This window comes from Rattus norvegicus, chromosome 5, assembly GCF_021556685.1.
Source record: "Rattus norvegicus strain SHRSP/BbbUtx chromosome 5, alternate assembly SHRSP_T2T, whole genome shotgun sequence".
Taxonomy (NCBI): Eukaryota; Metazoa; Chordata; class Mammalia; order Rodentia; family Muridae; genus Rattus; species Rattus norvegicus.
In genome coordinates, this window is record NC_141538.1 from 106,780,249 (window position 1) to 106,808,196 (window position 27,948).

The following is a 27,948-nucleotide window of genomic DNA, read 5'->3' on the forward strand; positions in this document are numbered from 1 at the left end:
ACTACATAAGATTTCCAAAATGGTCAACACAGAAAGCATCCAGATTATGCCATTCCTCTAAATACTGCACGTGACATCTGGCAAAGTTTGAGCCTGTTAAATGCTAGGTATTAAGTGCTTGACATGCATGTATTCTAATTTATCCTCATAACCTGATGGATGGTGACTTCTATCAATACATGAGAAAACTGGCATGACTATTAAAGTGAGACACTTTAGGGCATTCTGACCAGATCCTTTATGCCTCCTAACCATCACACCCCTCTACCTCCATTGACAGAAAAGTTATTTGAAAAAAAAAAAAAATACTTATCTTTTGCTAGGCAGCTGCTCATTCCCTATAATCCCAGTATTCAGGTGGCTATGTAAGATGATTACCATAAATTTAAGGACAACCTAGGCTATGCTAAGATCTTCAAAAACTACCATTTAAGGTATAGATTATTCCCACATGTAATTCCAAATTTACAAACTTTAGAAAGAGGCCACAAAATTGGTGTTTGACCATTTGTACTTATCTGGAAATTCCATGACACCAAGATTGTTTATTACTTACTTTGTGGGAAAAGATTCTGAGGTTCCTAGTTTGCATTGGGCACATATGGTAAAAGCAGAATAGATATAAACTGCTCCGTTCCAGTTCTAGTGTCAAGCCATCTGTTAGAGCAAAGACTTCTCTGTCTAGGACCACAAAGACCAGTCACTCACTCAAGCCAGTGTGATCTACACCAGAGTTCAGGCCAGTCAGAGCTACATAGCAAGACCTTACCTTGAACATAAAAATAACAGCTGTTGTAGTAGATCCTAGATTCTAGTGATTAAAACAAAACACCAGTAGCAAAGTACTCTTACCTGAACCACTGAGCCTTTTAAATTATTTTACCAAGTTGTACTTTTGTACATAATAATTCAGTGGTGTGTTTGAGGCATAATTCTTTTTGAAATACAGGGAATCCCAGACAGTGGTGAAACACTGAGTATTTATTCTAGACAGCAGTTTGTAGAACACACTTCCAAACAGTCCTTAGAACATAGGCATTTCCCACTTAAGAACATGAACTTGCCAGCTCTCCGTGCATAAAGAGTTGGGTGCTCTTGAGAGCAACCAGGCATCTGATCTTCATAATGTCTTCACACATTAAATGAAATGTTTTGAAACACATTTTTTTAGTACATTAGGGAAAAAAAGTTTGCTTTTATACAGGTCTCAAGAATTCCCATCTACACTTTAGGTAAAATTGGTATCAGACCTTATAACTAAGAAAACTACTGTAAAGGTTTCAAAATGTCTGTTTAGAATTTTGTTGAGCTTGGTCCCTGTCCCCCAAATGCTCCTTAAGTACTCTTATCTTACTTGTCAGCATTTTCCATGCTCAGCAGTATACATACCCTACAGACATCTACACAGGTAAGGTGTGTGCACAGCTGTGATCAGAAATCACGTACAGTGGGGGACAAAGACACTAAGTAAAAACTAAGTAAACATCTGTGGTTCCAGCACTTGGGAGACCGAGGCAGGAAGGCTGCTGTGAGCTGAAGCTAACCTGAACAACTGCAAGATCCCTACCTCCCACCCCCCACCCTCCCACACAAAAGAGTTACACAATAGACTTCAAAAAGGATGTCAGACCATGGATCTAGGAGGGCAAATTAAGACATCAAGGCAGACCACGTGATTTGTCTGAGCCTTCAGCTCTTGTTTTACAGATAGGGTCTCACTCTGTAGCCCTGGCGGCTGTCCTGGAACTGACTTTGTAGACTAGACTCAGATCAGCCTGCCTTCCCAAGTGCTGGGATCGAAGGTGTTGTTCTGAGTTCTAAAGGAACTATAACTGGCTGGAGAGATGCCTCAGTGGCTGCTCATCCTGTGACCCAGGTTCAAGTACTAGCCAACTCCAGTCCCAGAGGATCTGACTCCCTCCTCAGGGAGCACCAGGCACCAAAAAGGTACACAGACAGACATGTAGGCAAACATCTACACATGTGAAAATAAATAAAAAATTTAAAAAATCCTAACCGCTATAATGAAAGGTTCTTAAAGTCTTCAAGTCAAATTAAAAAACTGAGATGAGCTAGAAGGACAAGGTAAGTACTGTAAAAGTTTGGGGGGAGGGGTGTCTAAGTAAGGGAGCTGTCTTTAAACCAAACCCTGTTCTGTAATTGCAATGAACCATCAATGGGCTTGTAAGCAAGGACCTGACAAGATCCAAGTAGCTGCTACCCATCACAGAGCTGCAGGAGACGCTGTGCGGGAAAGCACTGAAAGCATTAAGTTACTATCAGTTTTGGAAGTGACAGATTGGAGATTTGATCATGGTGCTGAAACAAGAAATAATGAGTTCAGGAATGTTCAGCCATCCACAGGCAAATTTCAGTGACTCTTATAAACCCAAGATATCCAGATACTTGACCTTTCAACTCTCATAATGAAGGGCTGAGCAATATGCATACGACAGTGTGCCCCGTCTTAAAGGTACCTCGGGCTAACCGTGCATCTCAGTCTCTGCATCGAGCTGCTGAGCCTGTGAGTGGCCATGGATGCATATCTGAATGAGATTTCCAGACCCTCTCTCAATAAGCATCTTTAAACAGGCATCTCAGATGATCCTAATACAGGTGGCCCCGGCATCCCACCCCAGCCACTTAATCTCTCACTCGCTTCAGAATCTGCAGGCGAGGTATACCTCCTATCTCAATTACAAAGGTTAAATGCAACCATGTGTATTAAACACTTAGCATTGGCTCTGGATGACAGAGGCTCCTCTGATAGTCCTTCTTCTCCCCTAACATGCTTCGAGTCTAGATACCAGGCTGTTTGTCAACAACAAGTGATTTCCCAGTACACCCGAACAGTCTGCTCTGCTGCACTCGTGAAGGAACCAGAGCCCTCGGAAACATGTCCTCTTTCCCTCCCTGTAAACAGCTCTTATACAATCCTTCTGACACTCAGCCCATCTACCTTTCTCTTCTTCCTTTTCTTAAGACTTGGGGACAGGATTTTGAAAGTTACAAACTGAGGCTCTGCACAGAATAGAAGGAGATAAACCAACCTTTTAGAGCCTCTTCTAGTCAGGCTTATTAAGGCACATGTATTTATTCCTTGGATGACACAAACAAGACCTCTGACAATAAGGCAAAATGTATAAATGTTAAATCCATGTTCGATTTTCTCAAAACTATTTTGGAATATTCTGTAGGCACTAGGGAACTTTAATGCTTTCAATCAGTAAGTAATAAAACCTTGTTGCTTTCCACAAACAACACCCACCATACCACCCACAGACCACAACTGTAAAACAAATTTGCAAATTTCTCATTGATATTCTTGTTAAATATAAATAGAATTAAATTCTCAGTCTAACATACACAAAACAGAGTCTGACTGTTCTTTAAACATCTGGCCATCTTCTACCTTTCCCCATCTCCTCAATTCACTCCATTTCATCTTCACCTATCACATACATGCATTTTATCCTATCAACATCATTCTGCAGGACCAATATACTTAGAATTCATTAAGTCTGTTTACAATTTTACAAACGTTACAGTGTGTTGCTTTGATTACACATCCAAGGGTACTACACCTCATTCATTTTGTGTTATTACCAGAATATCCATCAAGATCCAGTAAAATGGTTTATTTCTCTAAAATGAGAGAGATATGGCTATTTAGTGGCTATTAGATTATACACCCATCCTTATGTTAATGACTGATATTTTTTTTCTTCTTTTTTCTTTTTTTTTCCGGAGCTGGGGACCGAACCCAGGGCCTTGCGCTTGCTAGGCAAGCACTCTACCACTGAGCTAAATCCCCAACCCCATGACTAATATTTTTAACATAACTATATTTGTAATTTACTTATAAGATTATTCTAGGAATCAAAATGGTTTTCTAAAATTTGACATTCGCTGTTCTTAAATACTTCACATTTCAAACTCATAATATTTAGCAAGAAAAAGAGAGAGAGAGAAAGACCTAAACACATTATAAGAAGCCAAAGTACATTCAGAACTTCTCTGATGCTAGAAAGAGAATTACACTTCCAATGTGTGGATCTCAGCTGCAGTTAAGTGACAAGGCTTCAGAGTAAGTGCATCAGCTAAATCAACTGGAAAATGCTTTATCTTGTCAAATCAGAGAGTCTCTTGCTTCAAGGCTCTTGCTTGAGATTTCTTCTTCTGAAAAATTGATTTTTAAAAGAGGAAAATTATTACGCAGAAAAGTAGGAACAATTCCAAAAAGTAGCAAATTTCTTGATTTAGCAAAGGCTTACTCTGTGCAAGACTCACTAATAAATAATGAATAAAATTATCATTTTTACTCAAATGTCTTTTCAATAAATAAATAAATAATAAATAAATAAATGTACTTCTAGAATACTTTTCAAAAGTGTTTAAATATCATGGAAAAACCAAAGTGATATGCAAGAAATCTATATAAGACCAAATCAGTCCTAAATGCCTAAGAATAATTTTAACTTTTTCTTATATAATTTTCAAACATAAAAACAAGAGAATTATGATTCATAACATGTGCTGAATGCTTAGCATCAATAATACTGTTATAGGTTGAATTGCCCACCAACACACTCTGCTGGAATTCTAACACCAGCGTCTCAAAATATGACTCTATTTGGAAAAGCTGTCTGTCTCTCTCATTGTAGATATACAGTCAGGACTCTGAAAGTATCCATGAAGTAAGGGTATACTCCTCTTACCCTTGATGAAGGTACAAGGATTATGTCTGTCACATCACCCACCATGACCACACAACACTCACTTTGTTCTATATTTATGAAAAGTTAAGTGAACAGAAGATTAGAAATAGCCTGGGCTACATGGTAAATTTGAAGCCAGCCCAAATCATATAGTAAGTTTGTGGCTAGCTAGGGGTAGGTAGCCCAGTGCTACTCTAGCCTAGGAGGGTTAAAAAAGTTAAGAGAATGGATGCATGCACAGGTTTGGTTAACTCTTACCTTTTAAATTAGGCAGAAATTCCCCAAGCCTACATGGTAATGTGGTCCTCAATTTTTGCTCCACCAGAAAAGCTTTAGATAGAGGTGATACAGTCTGTGTTCTTTCATCAAAGGACACGTGGGAAGACAGCTTTGTGCAGTCAACAAACAAATCTTGAGTGTCCAAAACAGTGCATGTATCATCTACTTGCTTGGCTACAGGACTCAATTCTATTTTGTGTTGTTCAAGGTTAGACAGGCGAGATTCTTTCCTGATTTTGTTAAGAGATTTCTTCAGAGCCTCATAACTACTGAGAAGAGACTGTAAATTGGAATCTAATTCTGGAATAGCTTGTCTTTTCCCCACACCATCTGGAAAAGCATCACTGTCTACATAAGTCTTTGGTTCCAGGTGAAAAGTGGTCTCTGAATTTGTAGAACTATTAAGACTTAGGTGACCAACTTCTTCTGGAAGAGTCTCATGTAATATGCCAATGCCACTCAACCTCTGGAAAGAATCCCATAGCAAAGTCTTATGTGTGGAAGGTTCACTGCAAGAAGCTTGTGAGTAGTCCAACAGTCGAACACAGTCCTCTTTACTTCTACCCATCACATCTATTCCACTGCCCACAGCAGGGGAGAATGCCTCCATTTGTCTAGTTTCTGAAAGCCTGGTGGCTGCACATTCTAAATCTTGCTTACAAATCATTTTCTTATTTATCAAGTCTGACTCATCTTCTGTTGGGGGTTCACTGATCTGACTCGTTACCAGATGTTTCTGAGGTACACTGGTAAGCTGATCTGGAACAGCTTTCTCTTCAGGCAAATAAGACCCATCAAAATCTGGGGAAAAAATAGCCATGCTAAATTCCCTCTGATTATGCAGTGTAGATGAAGACTCTGACGACACGTCTCCAGCTTTGGCATCCACTAGAATCCCATCTGAACTTCTGTTAACTTCAGTTTCGACAGCTTTTCTCCATGAGCTTCTAATATCAGCTACTAATTAAGGTGGAGGAAAAAACACAAAAAATATTTTACCATTTACATATGCCCAAACATAGACATGCGATTAATATACCTTACTCTAGTGCTGAAAACAAAGCTCCTGCCTTAGTAGCAGCCCAAGGTCCATATATATGCGAACAGGATGACAAACCAGAGCATCAGAAAACTTCATCTCCTAATAACCAAACTCAAGTCAGGGCCATAGCAACAGCTATTCCTGAAACATACATAGACTTACACACAATAAATTTGATTACATACAGCAAAGACACATCTGCTTGTCTACCCAGACCAGAAATGGGCAGAATGTTTTTTGTTGTTTTTAAAAGATTAGATACTAGGGCTGGAGAGATGGCTCAGTGGTTAAGAGCACTGACTGTTCTTCAAGAGGTCCTGAGTTTAACTCCCAGCAACCAGATAATAGTCACAACCATCTAATGTCCTCTTCTGGGGTATCTGAACACAGATACAGTGTACTCATGTTAAATAAATAAGATTTAAAAAAAAAATTAGATACTAATATTAGGTTGTCGATCATTTGATCTCCCACAACTCCTCAAATCTGCCATTGTAGGATGGAAATGGCTTTAAGCAATGTGTTAACAAATGCGCAAGGTTGTGTTAAATATAATTTTTTAAAAAGAAAAACACACTACAGGACCCTATTGTCATTTGAAGAACAGTAACCTATGCTGTCTCAGCTCAATGAACTGAATCAGAAGCAAAGAAGAAACTGTATTCAATCATTCAACCCAAATGATCTGCATTGGTTAAATATGGAAGCATCAGGTTCACCTACACCAACCGCAGGTAATAGAGGGAAGCTTTTGACACTGATTATTTTTGCCATGGGCTGCTGACTGGAAAGCAAAATCATCATATTCCCTAAACATGGATGACTGATCTGAAGGTGAAAATTTTTCTTAGTATATTTACTGATTTTATTCATTTGTCTATTTAGTGCATGCCTGTACACGTGTATGTGTGTATGACTACACACATGCTATGGTGCATGTATGGAGGACAGAGGACAACGCCATTCTCTTCCATGTGGAAGATGGCTCAACTGGCCCCAGAAGTTTTAAGTGACCAAATAAAATTCTTTGCAGAAAAATAGCCAAGTAAAACAACTAAAACAAGATTATAACATCAGGACTGATTATATTTTTGTGGAGGTACTCAGAGTCACAAAAGATTACTGATGAAAGACAGTAATAAAATGTGAGTGATCATGCTGAATAGGTCAACGAGATTCCATTGTATCAGACTAAAGAGCCACCGTCAGCTAAACAAGAAGTGCAGTTTTAAATTGTTTCCAAAGATCATGAGTCTAATGGTGGGAAATGTCTTAAAAAGGGAAAGTGAGGCTGGAGAAATGGCTCAGCCATTAAAGGCTAATCTCACAACCAAAAATATGAGAAAGGGAAAGTGGAACAGAAAGCATTAACTTACTCAAGTTATCTGGAGTCCGGGGAATTTGTTTCCTGGTTAAGAAGGGATTAGAAATTAAAGTGTCAATTAGCTCCTCCAATTTGACTTCTTTTCCCTCAGAGAGCTGTGGTGAATCAGACAGAACTACTCTGGCAACCTACAAGAGAAAGAAAAAAAGGAAAATGACCCAGGCCTGACAGAAACAGGACAGAGTGCAGCAAGAAGCATGAGCACAGCAGTCAGCAGCCCAGTACCGGCAGATGGCGGCAGACGCTCCCTGACGTGCTGCAGGTCCAGGTCCTCTGCAAGAGCAGCACGCGCTCTCTTAACCACTGAACAATCTCTCCAGCCCCTAGCCTTCATCTTTATCACCTGTGACTCCTTTACTCCAAATTTCTCAACAATTAATTCTACTCGATTTTTGATGCCAACAGCACTTAGGAAAAAATATTCCAACTATGTAAGCATATTTATTAATAGTCCTTGTCTAACCTCGTCCACCAGCTGATCTTGCTCTCTCTGGAATGGATCACTCTTTTTCTCCAGCAGAGACCCTCCGGATACACTACTCTGTGCATTCTTTGCAGTATCTGATAAAGGAGAGTCTTCCAATTCAGAGCCTGCTATTTTCTTATAAGGCACGTTTTTCTCTTTGGGAGTCCTCATATTTGGATCCTGAAAAAAGACATACATTATAAAGTAATGATCGTGGCTGGTATTGAAGCTCTTTAAATGGCAGATCTAAATAATTGCACATTCTCATTTAGCAAGAGAATAGAAATGGCACAAGAATGGGAGGAAAAGAACTTGAATGTAATTAAGTTACCAAAAATAATTTATAAATCACTGCAGTCACAATTAGCTGAAGCTGTCTTCTAAGGCAAGCGTTAAGCACCTGTATAATCCCAGCACTTGGGAGGCTGAGGCAAGAGCACTGCCATGTGTTCAAGAATGGCTTGAACTACACAGCCAATTAGCAAGGCCATGTCTCACAATCATGAAAATGGTTTTAGACCATACCTTCTCAAGTAGTGTGAAACTGTTTGTATCTGAGGACGAAGCACATTGTAAGGGAAAAGGCACAGGGCTGAAAGAAAAGAGACGGCAAATCTAAGTTATGTGTAGAGAGGCGTTCACTAACTTGATGTATCTCAGTGAGAAACTGTCTGCCCCGTATCTGTCCATGACGATTTCACTCAATTCGCCCTGGTCATCAAAAGGCAGTTTACTCTGGGGAGGTCTAGTGACAATTGGAGCAGCACTTCTGCCCAACTTGTGTATCACTCTCCCGAATAACTCCAACTTTCTTACTACATATTTTTATGCCTATAACATTTATAAGTTTAAATATATACAACCTAAAAATTAATTCAACTGACTAGAAGTGTACTATCGCAATGTCCTCAGCATGCTAATAATACAATTTCACAGTGGCAGAGACTTTAATATTCTTTCAGCCAAGCATGGTAGCACACACCTGTAATTTCAGCACTTCAGAAGTTAAGGCAAGATCAAGTTCCAACCAGACTGGGCTACCAAGCAAGGCTGCCACAAAACAAGCAGCTTTTGCCAAGTATTCACCATGTAGCCTCAGAACCTGAGCTGGACTCCCAGATCCAAGACAGAAAATGAACCCAATTGTCCTCTGACCTGTATACACACACAGACAATCTTGTGCTCTCCCACACACATAGAAGATTATTCTGGGGGGTGGCTGAGGTGGAAGATTTATTTTTAATAGCACTTGAAGCTAAAATCCCATAGCAAGGATAAAATACAAGTACGTAGGCTGTCCTACATGAAATCCTCAGATTCAGCATAAAGAAATGATTTTAAAAATTAAGAATAATATAAATTAAAAAAATAATATAAATTATTTTTAAATATGAAAAAAGCAAATAGTATTCCACACACCTTAAACTCCAATGCTAGTATGGCTGTATTAAGTACTTTTTTATTGCTCCCTTTCTAGGCCATGAAAAGAACACACTATAGTAATGAAAATATGTATGTTCATATAGTGCAATTTATAAATAGTAATTTATAAAATTTTAACCTACTTCAGAGATTCAGATGCAAGAGGGGCTTCTTATATTTCTCATGTACAGATATTCTTTTTCATTATCAAAAACTTTAATTTTGTAGATCAAGTTCTTTTTAAGTAACAGAAAAATTTAGCATTCCATCTCCAAACTCGGTTTCTCCTATGAACCTTGCTCTACAGCAGCTACGTTAAGTATATAATAACACTATGTTACGTATATAATAACACTACGTTACGTATAATAACATATAAACACCATTCTGCTCAGAGCCCCATAAGCTATGACCTGAGAACCACAATAAAGGTAGGACAGAACCAGTCAGCCAAACCACTGTGGCTGACCTTCACATGTGTGCCATGGCCCATGTATACACACACACACACACACACACACACACACACACACACAAACATACAAACAGAGTATACACATAAATAAAGAGCAAATAAATTTTCTTTAAAAACAAACAAAAAAGTAGTTCAAGGTAAGCCTAGATCATCCAGTCTGACTCAGAGACCCTGTAGAAAACAAAACAAAAATTAACTCTCAACTTAATTTCAAAAGATCTTTTAAATTCTAAGGCTAGTTTTTTGTTTTTTGTTGTTTTTTTTTTTTAACAAGACCAAACCAAACCAGAGGCCCCTGCCAAGAGCACTTGGCTTACTCTTCAGATACAGAGTATAAAGTAAACAGCTGTGCTAATTAATCTAGTGGTTTTTCCTCTGGGTTTTGTGGAGACAGCACATGGTTGAAAGCACTTGCTTCTCTTCTAGAGGACCGAAGTTCAGTTCCAACATGTACATAAAAGCAGCCCACAACCACCTGTCACTGCAGCTCCAGGGTATCCAACGCTCTCTCCGGAGTCCCACAAGTAAATACCATAAATCTTTTAAGCAGATGGAAGATGATAGCTCATTAGGTAAAAGACTGGAGGTCTGAGTTCAATTCCCAGCAACCACATGGTGGCTCACAACCATCTGTAATGGGATCTGATGCCCTCTTCTGGTGTTTGCTCAGTGACAGGATGCTCATATACATTAAATAAATAAATCTTTTAAAAAAAATTCTGACCTTCACTTGTACAAAATGGCATGTACACACCAGCACCCCCAAATCTCTCTCACACACACATACATGCATACATACATACATACATACATACATACACAAAATTTAAAACTAATTAATTAGTAAGAGGTGCAACATCCGTAGCAACTAGAGAGGCGAAGCCTATGTGTGTATATATACACACACATATATATTCTAATTTAAAATATTCCAGACTGGAATTTTGTTTTTTACTGAAGTTTAGGAGGAAAGTAAAAATAAGTAAAGAAAAAAGAAGTTGTGGGGAAACATTGGGTGTGGTAGCACATGCCTTTTTCCCAGCACACAGAAAGGAGGTAGAGTTCTGTAAATTCAAGGTCAATTTGGTCTACATGGTGAATTGTAGGCCAGCAATTCAAAAAGTAAAAATGTCAAAAAGTAAATAAATAAACTGAGAAAACAGCATCGCCACTATACACTGGGGAATTGTGCAGAACCTGCTCTGAAGAGAGTGCTCACAGAACAGGAAAGGAATGAGCCACTGCTGAATATTGGCTCAAGTACAATGCTAACTCCACCAGCTTACCCTAATCAATGAGACTTAGGAGTGTTTAGATTTCTCTGTGAAGCCCTGGTCATCCCAGAACTCACTCTGACACCAGACTGATCCAACGCAGAGACCCTGCCTCTCTCTCTGCCTCTGCCTCCCGAGTGCTGGGATTAAAGGCATGTACCACCACTACCCAGCTTAAAAATGTACTCTTTCAATGGTTTTCAAGTATAATATTCAATCCACAGACTTCTCCCAAGTAATCTTTCCTTCACAATTTTCATAGGTGATCTATTTTCATATCTGTCCCTCTTCTCCTTGGGGAAGTTGTACTGCACGAAATATACAAAAGGCAAACATCAACCAAATGATAATACATGGTGGCATTAGAGCAACAGCCCCAAGCTTAAGAGTAGGCACTATTCTTACAGGGGACCAAGCTCAGGTCCTGGCATACACTGGTCAGTCCCCAAACACCTGACCCTCCGACTGCAGGAGTTCCACACCCTCTTCTGAACTCCACAGGCACCAGCACTCACGTACACATACCCACACCCAGACACACATATAATTAAAGATACCAGAAACAAATCTCAGCCAAGCCTGGCAACCTGAGTTTCAGCCCTGGAACACACACTGTAGAGGAAGTAATGAACCAATTTGCACAAGCTGTCGCTCTGACCCCACACTCATGCAACAACAGAGAAATAGAAACAAATGAAAAAACAATAGAAAGGCTGGGAAGATGACTCAGTGTAATGTGCTTCCTACATAAGCTTAAGCGGGAGGGTCTGATACATACACAGCACATACATGCATACACAAGCATATGCCACGTGTATGTTCATAAGACCAATCATCTGTTCAGTTACCTGTTTCATTGTTACATAAGAATTCCTACTTCCAATAAAAATTACCCAAGTGTACTATGTACATTTACTTCAGAGGTTTTGACATTTTTATTCATCGGTGGGGAGGAGGCATAGGACATATGTGGAGACAACATGGGGAGAAGGTTTTCTCTCCACTATGTGGGTCTAAAAGATCTGAACTGAACTCAGGTCCTCAGGCTTGGGAGCAAACACCATTACCCACTAAGCTATCTCACTGGTCCTCAGTTTTTTACTTTATATCAGGCATTCATCATAAGAGCTAACAGATCAGGATAACAGGATAATAGAAAGCAGGCAATAAAGAAAATAGAATTCCTGAAAGAAATGGTAACAAAATAGCTTTTCCTGCTAAATTTGGCATTAGAGTAAATCAAATATCTTCTAGTATTTTTTTGTAAAGAATGTAACTGTTATAAATATCAAAAACTTCATTATAAACTGAGTATAGTGCGCACACCTGGAATCTCAGCACTCAGGACACAGGAGCAGACAGATCTCTGTGAGTTCAAGGCCAGTTTGAGTTCCAAGACAACCAAAGCTATGCAATGAGACCCTACCTCAAAAATAACAACCACCACCATCAATATATTGGCCAGGGGGAGAAAAGACGGGCTCACCCACTACGAGCACTTTCTATTCCTGCAGAGCATCAGGGTTTAGTGACTACTACCTACGATGGAACTGTAACTCTAACTCCAATTCCACAGGACTTAGCATCCTCTCCTGGCCTCCAAAGACACCAGGCACTGCATTTACATACACGTAAGCAAAGCACGCATACATTTAAAATAAACAGTTCTTTTTTTTAAAAAATCTGTAATATAGATGCAAACAGCAAGCTATGCAGGCTAAAACAGGAAATACGTGGACCAACTAAAAGCTAAGCTGGACTCAGCCACAGCAATAGAAAGCACGAGTCTGAAAGTTCCCACCAAACCATATGACCTCAAATGTTCCCAAATCTTACTCACTCAATAGTGATTTTAAGATAGTTCACACACATAGAAAGGGGCATAAATTCCCAAACTTACCTTATGTAATTTCCAAATCTGTACCTTCTTCAAAACTCAGATAATTCCCATAAAACCCAATAGTCAGAAATATAGAAGAAAAAATACCCAGGCATAGTAAGTATTGAACACCTGCAAATGCGGATCTACAGTAGAAAAACACTGTCTGGGTGAGAGGAAGAAATCATGCACTATTCCACCACACAGAAAGTTCTATATGAGTCAAACGTTTTACCTGTCAGCGCCATCACACACATTTCCTGGAGTATCCACTTCTCTTCTGCCACCATCTTCTTGTTTAACTTCTTTATGTAAATCTAAGGAAGTTCAAAAATTATTCCTTTAATTAGGTTTGTGTATTCTAATATTCAAAGGCCTCTAGAAACATTAAAGACATATTCTTCTCCTCCTGAAACCAAAGTCTAAACCTTTGCTAGCCTTAAACAAGTGCTCTACACTGAGCTCACGCCCAACTGTTTAGAATAGGTTCTACATAGAAACCAGAAAAACATAAGCGTGAGTAAGCAGACAAGGGGATGGCTCAGTGCATAAAAACAACTCGCCATGCACACCTGACGACGTGAGGTCACTCCCTGAGGCCACAATCCCAGAACACCTACAAGAAACGGGAGGCAGAGAAAAAGAAACTGGAGGACTGCAGGCCAACTGGCCTTGCAAACTTGCAAAAACACAACAGAACAGACCTGCCTAACACCCACACACCCATAGCCACCACACAGGAAAACAATTTTTAAAAATTGAGCAGGTAAGGGTGCATGCCATCAATCCTGACAGCCTGAATTAGCTCCCTAAACCCACATGGAGAGAACACTAATTCCCACATGCACTTCATAGTGAGCATGCATACATAAAACAGTATTTGGGGGAAAATAACAACCAAAGATAAAGAAGAAAGAAAAAACAGATTATGTGGTAGCAGGCTTTTATAAGAAGACAGATGTAGCCATTCATGGTGCTGGACCATGAAGCTTGGAAGGTAAAGGCAGGAATTCAAGGCCAGCTTCGTTATACAGAGTTTGAGACAGCTTGTACTACAAAAACTATCTCGAAACAAACCAACAAACAAAAGATGGGGGCTTGGGGGGGAGAGATGGGGTATGTGCACGGACCTGAGTTTGGTCATCAGCACCAAATGCAGTGTTATATAACCATGTTACATTTTTAAGTAAATGAACCATGGTCTAACAATAAAGGCATGCGAACAGCTTCAATAGCATGCTTCAATACATTCATGCCATCAATCAGCTTGCACATTTTTTACACCAACCTTTCAACAGCTATATGTTACTACCATCCTAACACAGCAAAGATATAAAAGATAGAGACCTTGACACCAAGCAGTCTAAAATAGTGGTGACTGAAGTGCTCTGTTCTGCTACAGCAGCATGCTGAAAGTATGCAAGGAGGCAGAAGATATACATCAGTCCCAGTGAGGGAATGAAAAAATAAAGGTATCAAGACATTAGGTACAGATTTCATTCACCAGAGCATAGAGGCCATGGCTTATGGTATTGAGTAGAAGATAAATACCACCAAAACATGGTAAGAAAGGTAAAGACTGGTAAATGAAGCCATGGCTACATTACAGATGAGTGCCCCTTTTTCAACATGTTAATACTCAAGAGACTTCCCATACTTGAACATTTAGCTAAGGTGTCACTGCATAAAACGCCAATGCAAATGCTATGTAAAGTTACTCGTCCATTACAGTGGTCTAAGCAGAATGTCAACTGAACCTTTTCAAAACCCTCTGTACTACAGAATCACAGAACATTCCCCAAATGAGAACAGACATCACAAAACTCGTAGGACACCATAAAAACAAGTATCACCTGTTGTTGGTAGACAGAAGCTGAAACGTGTCTGTCTTGCATATAAAAAGAAAGTTAATAAGCAGGACTGGGTAGCTTGTACCCTGCTAGCACTTAGAAAAGGCAAGTTCTGAGGCTAGAGAGATGGCTCAGTGATCAAGACCATTGGCTGTTCTGAGAGGTTCAATTCCCAATACTCACATGGCAGCTCCTAACTGTAACTTTGGTACCAGGAGATCCAACACTCTCATACAGGCATAAATACCAATGCTCATAAAGTAAAAATAAATCATTTATTTAATCCCTGCACTTGGGAAACAGAGGCAGGCAGATCTCTGTGAGTTCCAGGCCACCCTGGTCCTCAGAGTGAATTCCAGAACAACCAGGGCTATACAGAGAGAATCATGTCTTAAAGGGGGCAGGAGGAGGTATGTCACTAGATAAGCTTATTTCTTAATGAAGTTCCTCCCCAGGTTTTAAAGAAAAGCTTCTCCTTCCCTTTTTGGTATTATGTCAATTTTACTACTTTATACCTTTTATGCCTCATCTTTCTGAGACATGGTCTATCTATCATGTAGCTCTGGCTGTCCTGGAACTCACTATATACACCAGGCTGGCTTTGACCTCACAGAAAACCACCTGCTTCAAAAAGAAAGGGAGGGGAGGGGAGGGGAGGGGAGGGGAGGGGAGGGGAGGGGAGGGGAGGGGAGGGGAGGAAGCTGAGTTCAAGATTAGCTTATGCTATATAATGAATACCAGGCCAGCATGGGCTCCTCCATGTGGACTCACTAAAGATGAAACTAAACCAAGAATTTCAGTAAGAAGCAAACAACCATGAGAATCAGCAAGAACACATAGGAGTAAAAATACCTAAGATACAAAAATATAAAAGGCAAGAAAATGAAAAAGGTATAATTAAAAGGTATGAGCAAGAAAAAAGAAACCAAAATACAAGATTAGACTATTAAAAAAGCAGTTTTGAAAAAGAGGTAAGTAGGACTTCTCAGTTTGGGGACATAACTCAGTTGATAATGACTGCCTACTACATACATACCCATGCCTGTAATCTAATCACTAGGAGACGGAAGCAGGAAGATCAGAAGTTCAAGGTTACCTCAGCCAGTATGGAAAGACCAGGCTAACAAGACAGCTCAGCAGGAAGTGTATTTGCTGATTAAGCACCTAAGTTTCATGTCCAATTCCAGGCCATACTTGCTAGGATAGAACCTGTAAGCTCTCCTCTGTAAATGAACTGTAGTGTGCATGAATGTGCACATGCAACATACATACTAAATTAATCAGAAGTAAGAAAAAGAAAGGTAGAAAAGGACAACAAATTAGGCTTCTCAAAGTAAACAATATGAAATACTAAGTGTTAAAAGTAGGTTAAAAAGACAGATTAAACTAACTAAAGTAGAAAGAGATCTAAGGAGAAAAGCCATCAACTGTTGAGGTTTGGTCTGTGACTATGTAATGCTAAATTCTGTATCCCAAGTGCAAACTTTGCCCCTTAATTTAAGACTATTGGTTGAATAAAAATGGCTACAGCCAGTTTCTAGAGGGATTAGAGGTAGGCAGGTCTTCAGTTACCTGGTTGTGGGGTTACAAGTAGAGAGGGGAGAAGAGCACAGGAGAGGAAGCCACCATGAGAGCAGATGAACCATGAGAACATGGCTGGGAGAAACAGCAAGTATTTGGGGTTCACTGCTCGTACAGTAGTCAGTCCAGCAGTTAGGAAAGTAGATTAGGGATCACCCCCCATAACTGTCAAAGCTAAATAAAATAACCAGTCTGAGTCTCACTCGTTTGTAAGCTAGATGGAGATTAGTTTAAATTGGTCCAACTACAATTAACAAAGCCCAAAAATATAAGAATCTGTATACACAAATGAGAACTTAACAGAGGTGAAAGACAGAACTAGAAATTCTAGGCATTCATAGTGGCCCACAACTGTAATCCCAGCACTTCTAAGTCTAAGGCAAGAGAATCTCAAGTTTGAGGCTGGTCTGGGGTATAAGTTAGACAACACCTAAAATAAATGTGTAACAATCACAAAACAGAATCCTAATAGAAGATTCGGAAGGAAAGGATTAAAATGAAAGATGAAACTGGAGATGGCTCAGTTGTTAGAAGTACTTATGGCTCTTACAGGAGATTGGCTCCCGGCACCTACATTGGGGAGCTCACAAATGTCATAACTCTAGTTCTGGAGTATTCGACACCTCTACAGTCCTCCATGGACATCCTCATCCACACAAGTTCGTGTGTGTGTGTGTGTAAAATCTTTTTAAAAATTAAAGACAGGCAATATTAAAGGATACAGAAAAACAAAATCTTGAACTTTGAAAATGAGCTTCTAGATTACACACACACACACACACACACACACACACACACACACACATAAACCCAAATAGTTAAAAACAAATCTACACTTAGGAGTGCCCCAATAAACCTGTATAATATAAAAAAGAAATCTTATAAGCAACCATAAGTTATATAACCTAATTATGTACAAATGAATGACAATGAGATAGATAGTTAATGTGTCCGTGATAATAAAAGGCAGGAACCCAGACTTAACCATCAAAGTCTTAAGATTTGTCGACCTAGGGTTCTAAATCCAGGCAACTACTGTTCAAAACTAAGTAAATGCCAGGTTTGCAGCTCACATCGCTAATCCTATAATGACAAACTAAGTTCATCTCCAAGTGAAGTCTCTCCCTAACAATAAATTACCAAACATTTATCCTGTGACTATTCCTATGTATATGTTTTGTGTGTTTCAGATAGGCTGAAGCATTCATTTTTTCAAGTGATAGATTTCTTTTTTCATAACATTTTGTAACCAAAACAAATTTTATGATATATATTTCATAATAAAAATAACTGGAATGCAGGTAAAAAGCACTTGCCACAATGCCTGATTATCTGAGTTTGAACCTAGGGTACCACTTGGTAAAAGGAGAGAACCAGGTTGTCCTGTGACCTCCACACATGTACTGTAGTGTGTACATGCATATACACATAAATTTGCATATACATAAATATAAAAAATAATTGAAAAAATATAAATAACTTTTAAACAATGAGAAATAAGCCATGAGCAGTAGTGCAGGCCTATACACCCAGCACTCAGGAGGCAGAGGCAGGAGAACAGTGTGCAGTTCCAGGCCAGCCTGGTCGGCACAGTAAATTCCAATATTTCACAATGAGACACAGTCTTTAAAAGGAAGTGGGGGGAGCTTACCAACCTGGAAGTGACGCAGGATACTTAAAAAGTACACTCTTTGCATATACTTCCTCTGACACAGGATCAAACGAAAGGGGAGACATGGGAGGCAAAAGATCCACAGCCTTAAAACACAGAATTCACAATATTAAGTAAACACACTCACAAACAACCATAATGACAAAGTTAAGTTTATCTCCAAGTGAAGTTTTTCCCTAACGATAAATTATCAAACATCTATCCTGGGACTATTCATATGTATGTTTTGCATGCATATGTGTCTGTGCACTACATGTATGTGTGCCTGGTGCCCACCGAAGCCAGAAGATGGCATCAGATACCCTAGGACTGACGTTTAGCTGGTTATAAGCCACCACGTGGCACCCGTCTTCTTGGAAGAGCAGCCAGTGGGCTTACCTGAGAAACCATCTCTTCAGCCCCTACAAACATTATTTTAAATAAAAGAATATAACATTTGTATGTTTTGAATTTTACTTAATAGTATTTTTTAGCCTCTGAATTTAAAATGAGTAACTATACATAACAGTAGTTTGATGAAAAACTATGAAATTATTACATTTTTAAACATCTCAACTGCACAGCAACACACCTATAATCCTAGTGCTCCAGCTAAATACATTCCAGATCAGCGTAGCATACATACGTATCTACACAACAGGTACCTGTCTCTAGAAAGCCACAGGGCCAAATACGGTGGCAGAGGGTTACAATCCTAATGTGTGGGAGCAGATGCAGGAGAAGCCACAAATCCGCAGTTTATACTCATCATCAGCTGCTACACATCATGTTTAAGGCCAATCTGGGAGACAAGAAACTCTCAAAACAAAAAAATAACTGGGGCGATAAGCTGGCTCAGCAGGTAATAACTCTTGCCTGGCAAGCCTGAGGGCTTGAGTTCGAGTCCAAGGACAGGTTGGATGGAAGGAATAGACTTTGTAAAAATCATCCTGTGCCCTTCTCATCTGCACCATGACACATGTGTGCTGCCCCACCCCATCACACACACAATAAATACAAACAATGGTGTGTGTGCGTGTGTGTGTGTGTGTGTGTGAATACACTCACATTTCTAAGTTACTGTAGTATTACAAATTAAAAGATTGTTAAAACTTAAAAACAGAATTGCCGAAAATTTAACTCTTCTCCAAAACACAAGTCTTTATTACTTACTGAAGGCCCGCCTTTAATTAGACTGAAAGGAGACACACCAAGAAACCCTTTCCACTTCGTATGCCATTTTTCTTCCTTTTCAACAGTAGAATGTCTTATTGCAGTGACGTTCTCTTTTATTTTATGCCTATGATATCATAAAAAATACTTTGTTGAAGAATAAATAAAAATATAGCACGAGGGGTTGGGGATTTAGCTCAGTGGTAGAGCGCTTGCCTAGGAAGCGCAAGGCCCTGGGTTCGGTCCCCAGCTCCGAAAAAAAAGAACCAAAAGAAAAAAAAAATAGCACGATTTAAGACAACAGTACTAGGGCAGAGAAAGATATAACACAAAGATTAACATTAAACACCATACAAATTTAACAAGTGACTCTTCAGAACTTAAAATATACTTTTTCTCCTTTTAAAACAAAAAGGCAATCATATGCCTGCTACTCCACTTAAGTTCCAGTATACCTTAACTTATCCACCAAAGCTGAAGAATTATACACAACTTCTGCTAAGAAAACCACCCTATCCATCCCATAGCAAAATAACAAGACAGCTTTCTATGTACCTCATGTTCTTCATATCTGATAATCTTTCCCTCTGAAATTTGGTTTCTTTTTCAAGGTAGTGGAGGTCTATTGTCAATCTTGCTTGGCCAGCCTTACAATGTTCATATTTCATTACTTTCAAGACTTCATTTAACAACTGAATAATTGTTAAGAGGTTCAATTTTCCAGCCTCATAAACATTTCCTATCTGCAACTAAAGTTCAAAAGGGGGACAAAAAGCAAAGATGGTAGGTTCTTAAGGTGATAAAATTACATGGATGCTTTTTACTATTATGTAACAGTGCCTTAAGAGTGAGGGGAGAAATCAACAACCACCCAAACGTAAACCAGGTAAATAATCTCAGTCCTGTAAAAACCGTCAAAGGACTTGCACACCAGTCTTCTATCATGCAGAAGGGCAAAAACCTAGCAACAAAGAGAACGCAAACAGATGGGATGAGAAATAAAGGGGGGCTGGAGAAAGCCAGCAGTTGGCTAAGAGCGCTTGGTGCTCCTCAGGACTCATGCTCAGTGCCGAAAGCTTACAATTGTGTCTAACTCCTCCTGGATGCAGCCCTCTTCTGGCATCTATGACTAGCAGGTACACATATGGTATGCACACACACACACACACACACACACACACACACACACACACACATGCTCGCGCACGCACAGAGGCAAGCATTCATATAAAAGTAAAAGAAATTGATCTTTTCTTTTTTTTTTAAAGATTTATATTTTATGTATATGAGCACACTATAGCTGTCTTCAGACACACCAGAAGAGGGCATCAGATCTCATTACAAATGGTTGTGAGCTACCATGTGGTTGCTGGGAATTGAACTCAGGACGTTTGGAAGAGCAGCCAGTGCTCTTAACCGCTGAGCCATCTCACCAGCCCCCAATCTTTTCTTAATGGCTTAAATATATAGAGCAGATTTGAAAACAAAGCAAAAAAAAAAATCAATTTTTTCCTTTGAGACAGGTTCTTACTATGTAGCCCAGCTAAACTAGAACTTACCATGTCAATCAAGCTGGCCCTGCAGCCCAGAGATCTGCCTGTCTCTACCAAGTGACAAGTTTATTTTTAACAAAAGTTGCAAATGCCATCCATCCTAACACAAACAAACCAAAAAAAAAAAAAAAAAAAAAAAAAAAAATCAGGAGGCTGATGAAGAGTACTCAGTCCTTATAAAGTGCTTGCCATCCGAGCATGAGGCCCCCACTACCCACATAAAAGTGAGTGTGGTGACGTGTACTTGTAATCTCAGCACTGGCAAAGTAGAGACGGGAAGATTCCTACATTTTCTCCCCTACCCTAATTATCAAGCCCCAGGTCCCAGTGAGAGACCCTGTCTCAAAAAACACACCACTGATCCCAGCACTCAGGAAACAAAGACAGGCGCATCACTGTGAGTTCAAGGCCAGCCTGGTTTACATGATGACTTCTAAACCTGCCAGAGCTACACAGGGAGACAGTATCTCATACAAAACAAAACAAAACATTAATAGTGATTTTCTCTAAAGACATCACCACTTCCTTATTTGTATTCTCATACATAATTAATGTCTTTTTTGATACCTGCCTACACCCTGGAGAAATCTGAATTCACGAATGTTAATTGCTATATACTATGAATTTGATGCACATATATTGTATCTTAAAGTGAAATCTCACAAAATATTTTATCTACGTACCTTCTATATACTACCGTCAGTACCCGGTATGTGGTAAGTACTAAATAAAGGGTACATACTAAAGAAAAAGTAAGTAAGCCATTCAACTAAATGTTCCAAATGAAAACAGAAACATGCAGATGGTAGACTGGGCTTTGTTTGTTTGGCTGAAGAAGAGAGATGTGAAGTAACATTGTATAGGGACCAGATGTTACGGTGTATGTCTTTAGTCTCAGTACTCAGGAGGCAGGGCAAGAGGGTCTCTGTGAGTTCAAGGCTAGCCTGGTCTATAATGCTAGTGTCCATGAGACACTGTTTGAAAAATAAAATAAATAAAATTATTGATAGGAAGCTGTTAACGCCATGGCACTTGGGAAACAATGGCAAGCAGATCTCTGTGAGTTTGAGGCCAGATTGGTCTACATAGCAAGTTCCAGCATAGGCACAGCTATATAGAGATCAGACCCTGTCTCAAAACAACAAAAACAAACATGGAAAACCTCCTCTCTTGCTTAGAATATAGATGGCGTGGAGAGGGATGAAAAGAAAACACTAAGACCAGCACTGTGAAAACCCACAAAGAAAACTGAGGTATTGCCATCACAGAGATAAAGGAGGTAAAGCAGTCACGGAATGCTTGAGCGTCAAGATGAAAGGGAAGGGGGGAAGGGAAGCAATTTGGGAGGAACCTCCCCCACAGCTTGTTCTCCAGAGTAGGGTACTGAGGAGCAGAAGCTTCCAAAGACTTGTACCTCAGCAAGGTTTGTGAATGATGGCCCCAGTCACATTCTACTTGAAAATAAGTAAAAAAGTGCTAGAGCATACAGACTTTATAAAAGGCCCTCTCTCTGGAAGCCAAATGTAGTAGGGCACCCTTTAACTCCAGAACTTAGATGGCAGAGGCTGGGCTAGTCTATAAACCCAGTTCTAGACCTGCCAAGACTACAAAGTTGAACCAGGCATAAGAAGAAAAACAAACGATACACATGAGAGCGAGACTTGATGGAGTCTACAATCTCAGCACTGAGGAGGCTGAGGCAGGGGAAAATTTATAAACAACTGATACAAAAAGTTGAAATGGCTCAGTGGATAAATGCACTTGTGACCAAGCCTGGAGAACTGAGTTCTGCCCCATAACACACATGAAAAAAGAGAATAGATTCCCATAAATTGTCCTCTGACTTCCAAATACACACTGTGGCATGAGTGCACTCACATGTATACACACACTGCACGCATGCACACAAAATGTAAAAAATTAACACAGTACAATCTTCACTCTAAGCAAGGCTAACCTTTCTATATCATACAAAACTGAACAAGGTAGAAGAGATGACAAAAGCAAATGGATAGGAACACACACACCTTGACAGAGAACACAGATGCTTGAAGCAGTGGGAAATCTCTACGATGACACACAATGTAAAGAGCAGTGACACTATTTTAGCATGTTTAGCATGTTTCCTTTACAGCAAAACCTACCTGACATATCTGCTCCTCTAGTCTGTCAAGTAAGAGCCTTGGAATATTAACAGAAATACTAGCCCCATCCAAAGCATACTGGTTGACAAAACTGAAGAGTGAGCTAACAACTTCTCTCTCCTTTTCCAAAACCATGAGTGTCTCATTCACTGAAGTCCACAAAGACCGAACCTTCGAAAACAAAACAAAATATAAAATCCACACATGTGTCCATACTAAGAAAAATTTGGCATAAATTTGGCTAATAACGAATGAAATATAGCTGATGAGAAAATTAAGTAATTCTTCACTAAGAAACCTTGGCTGGCAAAGAAGCGGCTTAGACAACACTAACCTCCAACTCCTAAGATCAGCCTGCCTCTGCCTCTCCAGTGCTAAGATCAAAGGCTTGTGCCATCACAGCTGAGCTAAGGAACTTCTTAGGGAAAATACAGTTTACATAAATTCCAAACAAACTTTAAAATTCTTTATACTATCACCCCAAAACTGTGTTACCTATGGAAAGCTCAAAAGTGAAGAAAACAAATGCCAAAGGGGAGGAAAGGGGAGGGGAAGGGAAAAACAAAACAAATGAAAAGGATTCAGTCAGAAAAGAACTAACAGGGGCTGGAGAGATGGCTCAGTGGTTAAGAAAATTGACTGCTCTTCTAGAGGTCCTGAGTTCAAATCCCAGCAACCACATGGTGGTTCACAACCATCTGTACTGAGGTCTGATGCCCTCTTCTGGTGCATCTGAAGACAGCGACAGTGTACTCATATACAGTAAATAAATCTTTAAAAAAAAAAAAAAGAAAGAAAGAAAAGAACTAACAGGAGCAAGTGAGAAACAGTCACACCCTTCATTTTCAAAACAAAGATAAAATGAGTATAAACACTATGGACTTAGTTTCCCTTGAGAGCAATGATGTGTTTTTTAAATATTTTTTCTGTTTTGTTTTTTTTAACATTTTATTACTGTTGTTTTATGGGTATGGATGTTTTGTCTTCGTGTATGCCTATACACCAGATTCACCCACTGCTAGCTAACACCAAAACAGGACATGGGGTCTCCTGGGACTGGAGTTATACATGATTGTGAGGAGCTATGTGGATATGAGGAACCAAACCTAGGTCCTCCAGAAAAGCAGCCAATTCTCTAACCTGAGCCATCTCTCCTGCTCTTTCTTATCCCTCATATGCTACAGATTCATTATAGAGAGCTTAGAAAACCGCAAACCAAACCTTTCCATCAATAACCTACAGTGAACATTTTGTTATCTCCTATTGTGATATATAGATATATAGGGGTGTGTGTGTGTGTGTGTGTGTGTGTGTGTGTGTATAAAACCTATATTTTTAAGTAAAACTAAAATTATTACATATGTTCTTTTTTGCTGTGTCTCACTTGGAATTACATCGTCAGGATTCTGTAATATACTGATCTAAAAATGCTAACATTGAGACCCCACAGAGCCATTCACAATAAACAGATCCCCTGCTATTCAAAGTGTCTCACCTTTTGAATCTTCTCTTGTATATTACTCTTTTCATCACAGGGTCCCAGTCTAATAAAAAAATTAAATGACTGAATTATTCATAGAAAAAATTCACATGGTAATTTTACATCCAAGAAACTAAGTGGTCTGCAAACTACAAACAGGTATTTCAGTTAAAAAATAGTAATTCTCCAACTATCAACCGAGTGTGGTGGTACAAGTCTTTAATCTGGATGCTCAGTAGGCAAAGGCAGGTAGATCTCTTATCGGTTCAACATTAGCATGATCTACATAAAGTGCTAAACCAGCCAGGGCTACAAACGTAGTGAGATCCTGTTTCAAAAACGAAGAACTCGGGCTGGAGAGATGGCTCAGTGGTTAAGAGCACTGTCTGCTCTTCCAGAGGTCCTGAGTTCAATTCCCAGCAACCACATGGTGGCTCATAACCATCTGTAAAGAGATCTGATGCCCTTGTCTGTACCTCGTGTGTATCTGAAGACAGTTACAGTGGACTTATATATAATAAATGAATAAATCTTTAAAAAAAAAAAAAAACCACGAAGAACTCAACAATGCAATAATAATTTTTAGAGCTGCATTAAAAGTGAGAAAAAAAAATGTTCTAGTCCTAGCATCAACTAAGTAATGACATATTATTCTCCTTCTACTCTTAGTAGTCCCATTACTTGTAAAATTCAAATCTTAAACTTTATATAAGGTATATTCCAGCTCTAAAAGTCACTTACCTTTTAATTTGGTTTTGTAGACCCATGCATTCTGATCTTGCGTTTCGTACTTGCTTAACAATCAGACTGTAAGAAACAACAGAAAAGAACATCCCATTATAGTTAACTGGTATACCTCACTTGTTTACTTTCTTTTCTTATCTTTACTGTGCTTTAACAGTAAAAATTCAAGCAAGAGGCTTCAGAGGGGTAAAGTACTTGCCTCCAAGCCTGACCACTCAGTCAATACCCAGACCATACAGCAGATGAAAACAACTTTCAAAAGTTGTCCTGGAGCTGGAGAGATGGCTCAGCGATTAAGAGCACCCGACTACTCTTCCAGAGGTCCTGAGTTCAATTCCCAGCAACCACATGGTGGCTCACAACCATCTGTAAGGAGATCCGATACCCTCTTCTGGTGTGTCTGAAGACAGCTACAGTGTACTTATATGTAATAAATGAATAAATCTTTTAAAAAAAAGTTGTCCTGACTTGCACTGACACAATGTGAAACATACACACACAATATGCTTATTTTTACAAGTAAAAGTAAAGACAGTCAATTCCTTGTCAGTCTTATCTGTCTCATTTCATGCTGTAACAACAGTACACACGTAGAAAAAAAATGAAAAAGATTTATTGAGTAAGTAGATAAACAGACATATAAAATACTATGAACTGGATCATGCGACATGCTTGTAATCCTTAGGATGTAGAAGCAAGAGGAACACATGTTCAAGGTCGATGTACATGGCAAAGCCCAGGTCAGCCAGGACTTCACAGGGAGACCCTCTCAATCAACCAAAATTAGATAGGAAGATACACAGATAGACAGAAGGAAGGAAGGAAGGAAGGAAGGAAGGAAGGAAGGAAGGAAGATAGATAGATAGATAGATAGATAGACAGACACACACACACACACACACACACACACACACACACACACTTTGCTACTTTGTGGTTCCTTGTTTTCCCACACTGGATCTCACCCCTACCACTAGAGAGGAGATAAAGAGATAAAGAATGGGGGCGGGGGGGGGGGGGGGGACACAGACCAACAATCACCAAACCCACCATCTTGGGGCCCTATCGTTTATATACCCATTTAAGTCCAAACATCACACAACTGCAGAAACGATCTGCAGCTGGCAAAACCACACCTCTGCTAGAGCACAAGGCAAATCATAGTCAGCTACTGCAGACAGTCCAAAGTAACCCCATATTCTCATACCTGGGATTAAAACAAAAACAAACTCTTATTTCTGTTTTTTAAAGAAACCAAATTTCCGGAATTCTCACTACATGCAGTAGTCTACTATATAAAATAACTAAAATATGGAATACTTGTTGAAAGGTAATAAAATATCTACTAAAACTATGAAATAAACATTAAAAAGTTACAAAATGTATATCCAGACCAAAAAAAAAAAAAAATTCAAAATAGAGTGAGGACGGTTAGAATTCAAAACTCCAACTCCATGGCTAAGCACTGGAGAGCACTTGCTGCCCTCACGGTCTCTAGTTCAATTCCCAGCACCATGTGGCTCACAACTCTCTGTAACTGCACTTCCCAAAGAATCAACAATCTCTTCTGGCCTCTGTGGGCATCAGGTACATGTGGTACACAGACATATGTTCAAGCAAAGCACCCATAAACATAAAATAAAAATAATTTTCAAAATTGTACAGTTAAAATGCAATATTAATACCAAGATTTTGAAGTAGGCCATTTCTAGACATATTTATATTGGTGATATTTACTCAAAAAGGAAATAATTTTCTAACTTTAAAATATTACTTACTGCGCATTATCCTGGTATTTTTGGGTAACATAATGTTCTCTTTGCAAAACCTGTAAAAATCTGTTGCGTGCTACATGGCATCTGGCAAGGCACTTGTGCATATCTTGTGGCTTTGCATTAAATGTTTCTGCAAAATGTGGAGAATCTAAACAGAAGGCAAGATCACAGAAAACGTCACCATGAGCTTGTCTTTCCAGTAAGACAAGAGAAAAGAAAACCTAATAAAATAAGTGCCATTTTTTTCAAGCAACTCTTCACTTTGCTAGTGATGACCAATGACGACGAATCCTTACAATCCCATCTGAGGTCAGGTTTTCATCTCCACATCTTACTAAACACAGATCAACAGTATGGATAGGATACTCCCTCAGTCTCCGTCCCCATACCACACTTAAAGCTTACCCACATCCCAGCATGCTGCAGATACCTCCACAATGTCTAACTACTTGAAGAAAAATCACTGAATACAGAGGTCTCCTAAACACTGGAAATCTCAGCTGCATGCTGGGTACACAAATTAAGGTTTTTGTCCGGTATAATAAAAAGCAGTTCTAAAAAGAAAAGTTCTGATACCCAATGAACCAAAATCAGGGCTACAGCCTCATTTATGAGTTTCCTCCACCTTTTGTTTTGTTTGCGTAGTGTTTGAGACAACCTCACCATGCATCCAAGCTAGCCTGAAATGTACACTGTTGTCCAGGCTGACCTCAAACTAACAATCTTCCTGACTAAGCCTCCCAAAGGTTAGAATTAAAAGTATGCATTAAACACCAGCCAGACATGGTCTCCTATGAAGAGACCCATGAAGGAGGCCTGAACTCACTATGCAACAAAGTTGGCTCTCAACTTGAGGTCAGCCTGCCTCAGCCTTCTAGGGCTTAAAGTATAGGTCTGTATAACCATTTCTGAATCTATCTATTGTCTGAGAGAGAGAGAGAGAGAGAGAGAGAGAGAGAGAGAGAGAGAGAGAGAGAGAGAGAGAGAGAGACAGAGAGAGAGAGAGAGAGAGAGACAGAGAGAGAGACAGAGAGAGAGAAAGAGCGAGAGAGAGCCTA

General features: G+C 39.4%; 1 protein-coding gene and 1 non-coding gene across 4 annotated transcripts in view; both read right to left on the minus strand.

Moving 5' to 3' along the window:
- Positions 1-963: 963 nt before the first annotated feature.
- The window catches only part of Haus6 (HAUS augmin like complex subunit 6), a 36,550-nt gene continuing 9,565 nt past the window's right edge, over positions 964-27,948 (minus strand). Inside the window, 13 exon segments of one of the 3 annotated variants that reach the window (NM_001401872.1) lie at positions 964-4,179; positions 4,977-5,957; positions 7,416-7,551; positions 7,887-8,069; positions 8,415-8,481; positions 13,175-13,256; positions 18,026-18,128; positions 19,195-19,321; positions 19,750-19,943; positions 22,892-23,062; positions 24,387-24,435; positions 25,113-25,178; positions 26,894-27,038. In NM_001401872.1, the coding sequence (NP_001388801.1) occupies positions 4,130-4,179; positions 4,977-5,957; positions 7,416-7,551; positions 7,887-8,069; positions 8,415-8,481; positions 13,175-13,256; positions 18,026-18,128; positions 19,195-19,321; positions 19,750-19,943; positions 22,892-23,062; positions 24,387-24,435; positions 25,113-25,178; positions 26,894-27,038 (2,354 nt within the window). In that variant the 3' untranslated portion in view covers positions 964-4,129. 3 annotated transcript variants of the gene reach the window in all.
- Positions 8,555-8,685, minus strand: Scarna8 (small Cajal body-specific RNA 8). The gene has a single exon (XR_015621549.1).